The sequence below is a fragment of the Drosophila persimilis genome, unplaced genomic scaffold (assembly GCF_003286085.1).
Source record: "Drosophila persimilis strain 14011-0111.01,24,50 unplaced genomic scaffold, DperRS2 tig00000653-arrow-arrow-pilon, whole genome shotgun sequence".
Classification (NCBI taxonomy): Eukaryota; Metazoa; Arthropoda; class Insecta; order Diptera; family Drosophilidae; genus Drosophila; species Drosophila persimilis.
This window is the reverse complement of record NW_020825330.1, coordinates 943,165-956,652: the sequence shown is the minus strand read 5'-3', so window position 1 is coordinate 956,652 and position 13,488 is coordinate 943,165. Positions and strand designations below refer to the sequence as shown.

At 43.9% G+C, this 13,488-nt stretch overlaps 2 protein-coding genes and 1 long non-coding RNA gene across 3 annotated transcripts; 1 reads left to right on the top strand and 2 right to left on the bottom strand.

Moving 5' to 3' along the window:
- Window positions 1–1,617: 1,617 nt before the first annotated feature.
- LOC6597885 (pancreatic lipase-related protein 2) lies at window positions 1,618–3,109 on the top strand. Its single transcript, XM_002023009.1, has 4 exons — window positions 1,618–1,838; window positions 1,930–2,084; window positions 2,168–2,644; window positions 2,703–3,109. Exons 1-4 carry the CDS (start codon window positions 1,618–1,620, stop codon window positions 3,107–3,109), a joined length of 1,260 nt encoding a protein of 419 aa, XP_002023045.1.
- A 6,293-nt stretch (window positions 3,110–9,402) lies between these two features.
- Window positions 9,403–13,286, bottom strand: LOC113566267. The gene is made up of 2 exons (XM_026991190.1): window positions 13,266–13,286; window positions 9,403–9,894 (listed from the first exon to the last, which is right to left on the bottom strand). Exon 2 carries the CDS (start codon window positions 9,883–9,885, stop codon window positions 9,490–9,492), a length of 396 nt encoding a protein of 131 aa, XP_026846991.1. The 5' UTR covers window positions 9,886–9,894; window positions 13,266–13,286; the 3' UTR covers window positions 9,403–9,489.
- On the bottom strand, window positions 10,527–11,584 carry LOC113566268. The gene is made up of 4 exons (XR_003409029.1): window positions 11,476–11,584; window positions 11,120–11,319; window positions 10,704–10,903; window positions 10,527–10,565 (listed from the first exon to the last, which is right to left on the bottom strand). It is a non-coding gene; the product is annotated as an uncharacterized LOC113566268 (long non-coding RNA).
- Window positions 13,287–13,488: the final 202 nt, after the last annotated feature.

Genomic DNA, 13,488 nt, shown 5'->3' with positions numbered 1-13,488 from the left:
AGCTCAACTTTTCCTTAAGGTCGCATTTATTGGCATATATTCCCCAAGCGGGGATTGTGTCTTTACAGCACTCTGCTCTTTTTCTTTGTCTCCGTCTCGCTCTGCGGCTTGATTGATATCGAAATTCTTGCCGAACATAAAGTTGACATTGAGGCCAGACCAAAACACAAGAAAGATAGACAGAAATAGAGATAGACAGATGGAGACACCGATAGAAGATACAGGTGCACACACAGAGATACAGATACAGAGATACAGATAGATATGCAAATTGATGGACTGCCAAAAGACGAAGACAGCAGAACAGAAGATCGGAGTGGTGGAACAGGGGGGACTGGAGCTTGGGGGAAGCTGATGGAAATATGAAACGAAATTCATTTGGCACTTTACTTAGCCATCATTAGCGCAAGCCACTCTCTTCCTACCCTATTGCCGCATTTATCTGCTCTTTTTCTTCTCTTTTTGTCTGCATTTCAACACATTTTGGTGTAGAAAGCTTTGCTCTAGGGAAACAGCGATACCGAGAGAGAGGCAGAGAGGGAGAGAGGGTGATACAGAAAATAGATGATTTTATGGTTAATCTGCTGTAAGCTGAACATTTTTATGGGCGCCACATAAAAAAGCATTTTTAGGTCAAAGTTTGTAAGTTTCTGTGATTTTCGGTCATATACTGCGAGAAACTGTTTTGGGTTTGAGGATTTTGAATTTTTATTGATATATCTAGATATGGATATATATATTCTACTATTGAGAGAATACCAAACTTTAGATTCCACGTTGTATAGAGGGATTTCTCGCAGTGCATTATGAAAGCGACAGACGACCAGCCCTGCATAGTTTATGGTTCCACTAATAAGAATATACTATACTACATTTACGATCGATCGAGCCGGGAATGAGTAGTGCTGCCTCGTACTGCGGCGATATTATGTTGGTTTTATTATCGATGCGATCTCTGGTTGGAGTTTGCCCAGCTGTAAACTAGAAACTAGAAGCAGCCCATGACAGCTCAAAATTCAGCTTGTGAGCTACCGTTTTGCTTCTATGTCAAGATCAATGGAGTGGTGGAGTGGTGGAGTGGTGGAGTGGCGGGAGAGAGACCCCAAAGAAATCGAAATCGAAGTCGGAGTAGAAGAGTTGTTACAAGCTTTGTGATGTGATGCCCTTGCAGAGAGTACCATCGGTCTACGGATGGGTTTCATGGGAGCGATTGGTTGCACGATCTGTTAGAGTATCTATGGCTTCGATCCACAGCGGCATACCATCTTTCTTGTTGTACTTTCACTTGTGCAAACACACACAAAAGGGAGCCAAGAACGAAGCTGCCGCCACAGAGGGTCATCAGCATCAGCGTCGGCATCATCTGCTACATCGTCATCATCATCATCGTACGGAACGGGATGGGATGATCGTCATCATCATCATCTTGATGATCGGGGCTCTGCTGGCTGCTACTGGCTGCTGGCTGGTGGCTGGTGGCTGCTGGCTGCTCGGGGTCTTCAGTAGCCAGCCAAGTGGCAAACCAAGCGGTCTCTCTCCTCTCTCTCTCTGTCTCTCTGAAATTGGAAATTCATCTGTGTTTTCGTATTTGGATCTGTATAAATATATAAAGATTGCATGCCTGGCACGTGTCACGTGTTCCGCCGGCAGACCTTGCCGCCTCCTCTGGTGCTGCTCTTTGCCGGCCTGCTGCTCCTCGGCGATGGCATTGCTGTGCAGGGCCTTCACCGCCACAGCATCATGATGAAAACCTTCCGCTATCTGCAGGAGACCATGCTGCGGAACAGCCTGGAGCGGGCCCATCTCAATCATGGCATTGTCTTTGAATGCCGCACCATGTAAGTCGTAAAAGGGGCAGGGACAGGGGCAAGGGCCGTGATTGATGACTGATTTTCGCACCCTTTGCACACTTTCCCCCCTCCCCACCAGTTCGGACAGGGACTTTGGCAACGAGGTGCACTTCCTTCTGCAGTTGGGGGATCTTCGGGGCTTCCGACAGCTGGATGCCTCCAAGAAGCTGGCCCTCTTCCTGCATGGCTGGAACGACAAAGGCAGCAAGGACTGGGTGCAGGAGCTGTTGCTGAGTAAGCAATTCGAGAGCGTTCCCCCCACCCTTGATTGTGACTCCCTCACTCTCCGTTCTCCTTCCCCTTCTCCCCACCGCCAGCATGGACCCTTTTTGATGCCAGCTACAACGTGTGCGTCGTGGACTGGGGAAATCTGTCGCAGAACGACTACAAGACCGCTTCTATGTCCATCTTCGATGTGGGCCTCACGGTGGCCGGGATCATCATGGCCCTGGAGGAGCTGCGTCCCAGCCAGTTCCATCGCAGCAACGTTACCCTGGCCGGCTACAGTCTGGGGGCCCATGCAGCCGGCTATGCCGGAGCGGTGCTCGAGGGCCAGGTGGAGCAGATCATCGGCCTGGATCCGGCCGGACCGCTCTTCTCGCTGCCCGCCGAGGTCTCGCCCAAGTACCGGCTGGACCCCAGCGATGCCAAGTTCGTGCAGGTGCTGCACACCTCCGGCGGCTCCTTGGGGACGAGCCTCAAGTGCGGGCATGCCGACTTCTATCCGAACGGTGGCCGGGCACCGCAGACGAACTGCAAGATGTTCATGAATCTCCGCGACATGCAGAACACAAGTGGGTGGCAGATCCTTGGATTCTTCCAACAAGAAACATTGACTGGTTTTTCTTTTAGATCCCATTGCCTGCAGCCATTCAGCGGCTGCCATCTTTTTCCGACAGTCGATGGACCCGCAGTACCCCTTCGTGGGCTACGAGTGCGGCAGCTACCGGGAGTTCGCCGCCGGATATTGCGACCAGAACCGACGGGCCCGTTTCGGCATCCACTCGCAGAGGAGGGCGCAGGGGAGCTTCTACTTCACGACCGCCTCCCAGCAGCCCTATGTGCAGCGGCGGCTGGGTGGTTGGCTGAGCGGCGTGGGGCGGCAGGTGGACTCCACCTCCGCCTCTGGCCAGAAGAAGAATGGTCCAGGTCAGCTCATGCTGCGCCTCTGGACGAGCGGTTGGCGGAGGGGCGCCAGTCGCACTCGGGAGCGGAGACGAGAGCGGAGCCGACAAAGAGATCTGTGTCGGTGGCAGTAGTTCCTAATGTTTTTTTTTTTTTATTATTATTATTTATGTTATTTTTTTACAGTAAAATATATTTCCAGCCGAAAAGTATGTAAAACGTATGTAGATGTAAATGTATGTAGATATTGAAAAGAGAGTAACCGAAGCAACACCAACGAAAGAGAGTAGTCGAACCGTAACAACGAAGAGAGTAGCGAAACACCGCAAAGCATTCACTCTCTTTAGCCATCGGTAGGCCTCGGCTGTGCAAGCATGTCGCGATCATCGGACGGTGGCTCTTGCAGCGATCTCTGCGCCTCTGCGACTATCTGCCAGGGAAGGATAGACGCTCTCTTCGTGCGATTATCCAATAAGAGATCTACGCGCCACTTCCCTGCCTGGCCAGGCACATACTCCCCCACGCCAATGCCCCGTAAATATTTCCGTTCAATTTGGCAGGCTCCAAATGTTCCTTTTACTCGGAATTGCATGTTGGCCAAAACGAACAAGCCCACACACATGGCCAAGTCGTTGACTTGCAACAGCAAGGGGATGGGGTGGGGTGGACACACACGAGCAATACACGCAGAAGTCGGGGCTGGGGCTGGGGCTGGGGCTGGGGCTGGGGCTGAGCTGCATTTAACAGTTAATCGTAAAACAAAAATGAGAAAAAGCGAAGCGAAGCGAAGGAGCAACAAAAGCCGCAGCAGCAGCAGCAGCAGCGAGAAACGAAAAACAATAAACTGAAATTCAATTTTCGCATTGTAAAACATAATTTTCTACAAAACTTGACGTCAGCTTGGCCCGCTTTTTGCGCTAAAAGGTAGTTAATATTTTTGCAGTCCATTGCTGGCCAGATTCTCCCCCCTCACCCCATCACCCCCTCCCAAGGTATGTGCAATAATGAAGGTAGGGTCTCCCATATTAATATTGTTCTTAATTTTCGTGAATGCCTTACCCCCTGGTTTTATGTACCGTTGGTGCACCCTGTTCCCTGGCTTCAGTCTCCGCCATTTTCTGCTGTACATTCCACTCGAGTTGTTCTTGTTCTTGTTACTCCTCCAGTTCCTGTTGTGTTCCGTTCCGTTCCTCTGGCTGCTGCTGCTGCTGCTGCTGCTGCTGCTGCTGCTGCTGCTGCTGTTGCTCCTGCTCTTGTTCCTGTTCCTCCTCCTGCTCTCTCTTGTTCCTGCCGTTCCTGCCGTTCCTCCCGTTCCTCTGGCTCTTGTTGTTGCTCTGCCGGCTGCTTCCTGTTTTGTAGCTGTTTTTGAAATTTATGGCACCGTCGTCGCTGCTGCCCCGTCGACTTCTCGCATGAGTTATGCGCTTTTTATTTCAGCTCCTGGCCACGTTAAGTGTTAAATTGTTTTATGCATGCATGTGCGGGACGCGGGACGCGCTGTGTGCCAGGGCCCGTGCCCGTGCTGGTGTCGGGGCCAAGAGGTGGCAAGTGGTGCACACACACAGGGCCACTTCTAATAGGTGGCTCGGACTTGCCATTTAATTATGAAAGTTGATTCTCACAAAACATTTCAAGAGGCAGACAAAGAGAGAGAGAGAGAGAGAGAGAGAGAGAGAGAGCGAGAGCGAGAGAGAAGGAGAAGCCGAAGGAGGGAGCGAGTCCTGGAATGTGTAGCTCTCGAAAGGCATTAAGGGAAAGAGATGTTCATATATGTATATGTATCCATATGAGCATATGTATGTGTGTGAATTAATTTGGATTCATTTTATTGAAATTGGATGCCAATTTCACATAATTAAGAACCCAAATCGAAAAACAAAAAAAAGAGTTACAATAATAATGAATTTTACTACAAATTTCATGGTTATTTCAACCATTTTTCAATACAATTTAGAAACCTATTTTAAAATAAATTGTTCTATACATTTTGTAGGTAAATTCCATCGATGTTCGGCCCCAAAACATGCCCCAATGTGTGCATGTGTGCGGTGTGTGTGTGTGCGTGTAATTTAGAATGTGTTTTTGTAGTACTTAATTTTCGGAACAAGTTGGCAGTCATCGGCTCGAGTGCGGACACGAATAGCAAGCAAAAAGGAGAGAACAAAACAAAGAACAGAAAGAAGAAGGAGGTGGAGCGCAGAACAAGTAGTAATTTTTTCTACTGTTGACTCGAACCAACAAAGTGGCAAGCGTTAATGCGAAAATCATTCACACACAAGCACACACACATACACTCTCAGAGAGCGAGAAGGAGAAGTTACCCCATAGCCAGTGCGCGAGGGAAAGAGAGAAGCGAGAGGTGGTGAGGGGGGAGGGGGGAGGGGGGAGGCTAAAATCTAAAGCAAATTAACGTTTTAAACACCTCAAAAGTTTCGTGTTCTCAATGGCTCCCTTCCCTTCTCTCTCTCCCATTCTCTTTCTGCTCCTGCTTCGGTTTCCCCTCTCTTTCTCTTTCGCTCTGCCTGTGCATATTCATTGCACCTGGCGTCGAGTCGACGTCGTCCTGCTGCCGCTGCTGCTGCTGCTGCCGATCCTTGCGCAAAAGTTAAGTGTTTCTTTAGCTTAATAACGGAAACATTTTAGTTGCTGTTGCTGTCGGACGGGGACGTGGATGGGGGGCGGACCACGGGGCGGCTGAGCGATACGATAGACGCTTACACATAAACACATTCAAATGCTTCCGGCAATGTGTAATAGCTGTACAAGGACGAGCAGGTCCTGGGCTCTGGCTCTTCATGTCCTGGCTTCGAATGCCCTCCAGTGGCTGTAAATAACTCGCAGCAGGTGCCCCGTCCGTGCACCCGTGCATCCGTGCCCCGTCTAAAGACGTCATCAATGTTGCCAGCAAGAAGGTGAAATACCAGAGAGAGGGAGAGGGAGAGAGAGGGAGAAAGAGAGAGAGAGAGACAGAAACACTGGACTGGCCAAAAGGAACTGCAGCTTGTGGCAACGTTTTCTTTTGATTACACGCCGTGTGGTCTCCCCCATTGTTCTCCCACACAAACTGCCCACCCCCTGGCCACCCGCAGCCCACCCACTGCCACAGTCTGTGCGACTCTCCGCATAAGTGCAAATGAGCATGAAGGATGAAATATTAAGAGTCGTCTTGGACTTTGGTTTTTTTCGGTCCATGACTCCTTAGGGCTTCTCCCGCTCTCCCGCCCTCCGATCTCTCCTCTCCAGTGCACTCATTTGGCCAAATGCAATTTTCGCTAAGAGCGCATATCCGCCAAAACAGACACAAAAAATGGCAGCGGCCAGCAGCAGGCAGCAGGCGGCAAGGCGGCAAAAAACTTGGTCAAGTCAGCAAGTCGGCCAGCTACACTGCCCAAAAAAATCACAAAAAAAATGTAGAAATTATAGAACAATTGCTTTTCGAAGTTTGTCAACCTTTTGGCCAGAATATACAATATAGTCAACCGATTTTGGATATTCCGAACCAAAAGAAAAGTCTTTAAGAGAGAGTCAAGTTTTCAAAGATCTTAAGAAATCTTGGCTAGGGGCTATATATGTACATATGTATGCACATACATACATATATGCATGTACATATGTATAGCCTCTAGAGTAGAGTCTTGGGGCGACTATGGAATCACAAAAATCTAGACAGCCCAAAAGTATGCTATGATTTTTGTGCTCAGTGGAGTGTCAGGATGTTCCTCTTGGACTGTTTTTTTCTCTCTGGTCGTATCTCTTCTCTCTAGCTCTTCTGGCTCTCTCCTGCCGCGTTCCCCAGTCGACCATCATGGGACAGTGGCAACAACATTGCTCCTCTTCTCTCTCTCTGTCTCCTCTGTGGCATGCTGCAGCACGGCCGGCGCTTGACAAAAGTTATGGGGTATTCCCCTCGCACTTCAGGACAGCATGATGTCCTGCTTGTAATTGGAGCATGTGTTGCCGTCGCCCCCACTCCCCAAGAAAAATGTGGCAAGATCTAAGGATAACCTGAGACGAAAACACTTGATCGACTCGGCATCGCTTGACTTGAAACAGCCCCTCGGTACATCCCTCTGTGCCTCATTGTGTGGCAACATCCATCCCCTGCTGGTCGGTCTCCATTTACTGCGACACTAAAATATTGTGTTGCAGCTTTGCCTGATTATCATTTGCCGCTCCAAAAGGCAGCCTTTTCGAGGGCTGGCCATTGGACACCTGACCTGCTCTCTCTGTCTCTCTGTCTTTATCGCTATCCCTTGGTCTTGCTTTGTGCACTCGAGGTGATTAAATTTCCGCGAGAGGAAGAGGGAGAGAGGCTCAGCACGAGAGGTACTGGGGAGGTTTGAGCATTCAATTTCCAGTGCATACAATTTAGTTAATAACTTTTAAGCAAAGAGCCTCATAAACTCTATCTTCACAACTCTCCCTCTCTCTTTCTGTCCCTCTGTGCCTCTCTGTGACAGCACTCTTTGTTTTAACAAATGGCCAGCAATAAACTAAACGCTGCGGATTACGACTAGGTGGCCAGAAAAATGATTCGAAACGGAAGGAAAGAGAGAAAGAACAAAAAAAAAAGAATCACGATACTTAGGGCTCGCACAGCCAATCGAAGGGGCTATCGATGGATATTGATGGACCGATTAGGGAAACAACTAATAAATTGCATTTCAAGAATATCATGAGTATTGTCAGTCCATCTCTAGCTATGGTAGATCCTTCAAGGGTCCATCTCTAAGTCGCTCAGACGCATCTCCATCTCTCTCTCTCTCTCTCTCTCTCTCTCTCTCTCTATCAGTCTGTGTGTGTGGTGCGGTGTGGTGTGTGTCCTGCCAGTTGATATGTCCTGGCTCTAAGGATGCTTTTAACCAAACAACAGCCAGGGATAACAGCAGGGGCAACAACAAAAATGCCCCAACAACTTAAGCTTAGCAATGACAGTGGCGTGAAAGTGGCCAAACGAGAAGAGAGAGAGGAGAGAGGAGAAAGGAGAAAGGGGTGCGAAGGAGAGAGAGCCATATAAAGGATAAGCGCAAAAACGGAGACAATGCGGAAAATTGTAAGACACTAAAATTGGCTAAAAGGACTCAACAGCCAAACAGGAAGGACAGGCAGTAGTATGTTGATGCTGTGCCACCCCACACCCCCGCTCTGCTTGCAACACCTCCTTTTGCCCCAGTGCCACACAACCACCTCCTGCCTCCTGCTTTGGGGGCTCTTTGAGGGAAGGAACTCATAAAAGTGAGCAACAAATTTCATTGTTTATAGCCAGGCTTCGGCTACATGTGTGTCTCCCTGTTTCTTACTCTCCCCTCTCCCACTCCCTCTCCCACTCCCTCTCCCACTCCCTCTCCCACTCCCACTCCCACTCAATCTGTCTCCCTTTCTCCGCGTGTCTTTGTGTTTTGCAATTTGCTTGCCATAATGCCGGGCAATTTTGTGTTAGGACCCTGCCTCTGCCCCTGCCCCTGCCCCTGCCACCACTCGCAGCACTTATGCTTCTTCAGACCTCGACTTGTGCCTCCCATAAATAAAAATTAGTTTCACTTTCATCTGGCAGTTTCACTTTCACTGGTTTTTCTTAGGGAAAACTATTTCGAAGATAGAGTATTTTTGTGGAATTTCCGTGGATTTTTCCCCCAAACGCTTTCTAGTTCTCGTTAAAGATCCGAAAAAGCGTTTGGAAATCTTTACAAGTGAATTGCGTGCTTCCCATAAACCCGCACGGATCCTTCCGTTGTAATCTGTTGATGCCCCCTCGCACATGGTTTATTAGAAATCCATTTTATTACAACTCCCTTCTGCCCCTCCACAGTCCCCACCCGCGTGGTGTGGCAAAGCGTGAAATTAAATTTGACTTGCCTCAATATCATTTTCATTTTCATAGTTTCCCCTCCCCCCACCCCGGTGGGGAGCTTGCAAGGAAGGGTTTCTATATAAAATATTCGAATAAAAAGGAAAAAAACAGTGTGCCTAGCGAAACTATGCACATATATATTTTTTGGCAATTTTTACGTTCCAGAGTTTGGAAATCGTGAAGGAAAAGCTGCGTGCGGAAGCGTAACGAACATTTTTATCCATGGCCATGGATTTTTACTAGGCCCTAAAATTATATTTTCATTGTTATGTACCCCCCATTGCCCCTTTGCCCACTGGTTCCCGTCATGCCACAAATCCTTCAAGCAGACCACGGGCTTGCGCCCATTTGTCCTGCTTGGGGAGCTCCGAGCGACTGGCGGCTGGCCACTAAACCCCGAGCTGCCGAGTGACCACGTCTCGTGGCTCCTGCGAGTCCTGTGGTGGATTCGCGTGACGGCGTCGTGTGTGGTGTGTTTTCAGCGAGGCGGCTGTGCAAGCAGCAACAGTTGGTCCCTGGAAGCCACTGCCACTGCCACTGCCACTGGAAGGAGGAAGGAGGAAGAAAAGCATTGGCTTGGGGTTTGTGGGACTGCCGGGAAGTTAACCAGAAATGTATTTGAACGAAAAACCCAAAAATATAGATCATATGGAATTTTTGCTACTATGGCTGCGAGTGAGAGCGTGAGCGCGAGTTCTCCGCCGAGGGCTCTTTATCGGAAGAGGCTTCCCAGTAGATGGAGAGAACGTGCGTGCGTGGCACCTTGACGATGCCCAAGTGAAGCTTCTTCCCGGTCAGTGCACCGATCATGAGAATCTCGCTGCATTGGGTCAGCACGATTTCCCCCTCGGGGGTCAGCATTTCCAGCTTTCCGCACAGTTTCCCCTTGACACCGCTCTTTGCGGACAGGCCGAGCTCAATCATCTTGCCGAAATATGGTAGTATATTTAGGTAGCCCAGTCCAAGCTGCTCCGCATCGACGTCCACCCGTTCTGGGATGTTGGGGATTATTTCGAAAAGCGGCTTGTACATCGGATCACGCTCGCGTGAAGAATTCATTTTGCGTGTCTGCAAAAGCAAATGCAAAAGCAAGAATACGATAATTAGCACTCGATATGTTACTATATAGAGGATTTACTACAGCTATATCTATATCTATATCTATACATACCTTCTTGTTTAGAGTTGAAAAATCAGCAAAGTTTTTCCTGGAATATGTGTATCTCCGACACACAATGGGAGGTTTCTGTGTATGCCTCTGTTCAGTGTTGAATGACTACTATTTGACAGCAATGGAAGCTGCCACTATATCGAAATAGGGCTTGCTGTTTTGCTACACTAACAACACTGACACAAAACTGACATAAAAAACTTTAAATAAATATTATACGTTAGCTTTTGTAGGAAATATATTTAATTCAAACATAAAAATGTTTAATCTATATCTATATATATATCTAAATCTATATCCATATCTATATCTATATCTATATCTATATCTATATCTATATCTATAACTATATCTATATCTATACATACCTTCTTGTTTAGAGTTGAAAAATCAGCAAAGTTTTTCCTGGAATATGTGTATCTCCGACACACACTGGTAGGTTTCTGTGTATGCCTCTGTTCAGTGTTGAATGACTACTATTTGACAGCAATGGAAACTGCCACTATATCGAAATAGGGCTTGCTGTTTTGCTACACTAACAACACTGACACAAAACTGACATAAAAAACTTTAAATAAATATTATACGTTAGCTTTTGTAGGAAATATATTTAATTCAAACATAAAAATATTTAATCTATATCTATATATATATCTATATCCATATCTATATCTATATCTATAACTATATCTATATCTATACATACCTTCTTGTTTAGAGTTGAAAAATCAGAAAAGTTTTTCCTGGAATATGTGTATCTCCGACACACACTGGTAGGTTTCTGTGTATGCCTCTGTTCAGTGTTGAATGACTACTATTTGACAGCAATGGAAACTGCCACTATATCGAAATAGGGCTTGCTGTTTTGCTACACTAACAACACTGACACAAAACTGACATAAAAAACTTTAAATAAATATTATACGTTAGCTTTTGTAGGAAATATATTTAATTCAAACATAAAAATGTTTAATCTATATCTATATATATATCTAAATCTATATCCATATCTATATCTATATCTATATCTATATCTATATCTATATCTATATCTATATCTATATCTATATCTATATCTATATCTATATCTATATCTATAACTATATCTATATCTATACATACCTTCTTGTTTAGAGTTGAAAAATCAGCAAAGTTTTTCCTGGAATATGTGTATCTCCGACACACACTGGTAGGTTTCTGTGTATGCCTCTGTTCAGTGTTCAATGACTACTATTTGACAGCAATGGAAGCTGCCACTATATCGAAATAGGGCTTGCTGTTTTGCTACACTAACAACACTGACACAAAACTGACATAAAAAACTTTAAATAAATATTATACGTTAGCTTTTGTAGGAAATATATTTAATTCAAACATAAAAATATTTAATCTATATCTATATATATATCTAAATCTATATCCATATCTATATCTATATCTATATCTATATCTATAACTATATCTATATCTATACATACCTTCTTGTTTAGAGTTGAAAAATCAGCAAAGTTTTTCCTGGAATATGTGTATCTCCGACACACACTGGTAGGTTTCTGTGTATGCCTCTGTTCAGTGTTGAATGACTACTATTTGACAGTAATGGAAACTGCCACTATATCGAAATAGGGCTTGCTGTTTTGCTACACTAACAACACTGACACAAAACTGACATAAAAAGCTTTAAATAAATATTATACGTTAGCTTTTGTAGGAAATATATTTAATTCAAACATAAAAATATTTAATCTATATCTATATATATATCTATATCCATATCTATATCTATATCTATAACTATATCTATATCTATACATACCTTCTTGTTTAGAGTTGAAAAATCAGAAAAGTTTTTCCTGGAATATGTGTATCTCCGACACACACTGGTAGGTTTCTGTGTATGCCTCTGTTCAGTGTTCAATGACTACTATTTGACAGCAATGGAAGCTGCCACTATATCGAAATAGGGCTTGCTGTTTTGCTACACTAACAACACTGACACAAAACTGACATAAAAAACTTTAAATAAATATTATACGTTAGCTTTTGTAGGAAATATATTTAATTCAAACATAAAAATATTTAATCTATATCTATATATATATCTAAATCTATATCCATATCTATATCTATATCTATATCTATAACTATATCTATATCTATATCTATACATACCTTCTTGTTTAGAGTTGAAAAATCAGCAAAGTTTTTCCTGGAATATGTGTATCTCCGACACACACTGGTAGGTTTCTGTGTATGCCTCTGTTCAGTGTTGAATGACTACTATTTGACAGTAATGGAAACTGCCACTATATCGAAATAGGGCTTGCTGTTTTGCTACACTAACAACACTGACACAAAACTGACATAAAAAACTTTAAATAAATATTATACGTTAGCTTTTGTAGGAAATATATTTAATTCAAACATAAAAATATTTAATCTATATCTATATATATCTATATCCATATCTATATCTATATCTATAACTATATCTATATCTATACATACCTTCTTGTTTAGAGTTGAAAAATCAGAAAAGTTTTTCCTGGAATATGTGTATCTCCGACACACACTGGTAGGTTTCTGTGTATGCCTCTGTTCAGTGTTCAATGACTACTATTTGACAGCAATGGAAGCTGCCACTATATCGAAATAGGGCTTGCTGTTTTGCTACACTAACAACACTGACACAAAACTGACATAAAAAACTTTAAATAAATATTATACGTTAGCTTTTGTAGGAAATATATTTAATTCAAACATAAAAATATTTAATCTATATCTACATATATATCTAAATCTATATCCATATCTATATCCATATCTATATCTATATCTATATCTATATCTATATCTATATCTATATCTATATCTATAACTATATCTATATCTATACATACCTTCTTGTTTAGAGTTGAAAAATCAGCAAAGTTTTTCCTGGAATATGTGTATCTCCGACACACACTGGTAGGTTTCTGTGTATGCCTCTGTTCAGTGTTCAATGACTACTATTTGACAGCAATGGAAGCTGCCACTATATCGAAATAGGGCTTGCTGTTTTGCTACACTAACAACACTGACACAAAACTGACATAAAAAACTTTAAATAAATATTATACGTTAGCTTTTGTAGGAAATATATTTAATTCAAACATAAAAATGTTTAATCTATATCTATATATATATCTAAATCTATATCCATATCTATATCTATATCTATATCTATATCTATATCTATATCTATAACTATATCTATATCTATACATACCTTCTTGTTTAGAGTTGAAAAATCAGCAAAGTTTTTCCTGGACTATGTGTATCTCCGACACACACTGGTAGGTTTCTGTGTATGCCTCTGTTCAGTGTTCAATGACTACTATTTGACAGCAATGGAAGCTGCCACTATATCGAAATTGGGCTTGCTGTTTTGCTACACTAACAACACTGACACAAAACTGACATAAAAAACTTTAAATAAATATTATACGTTA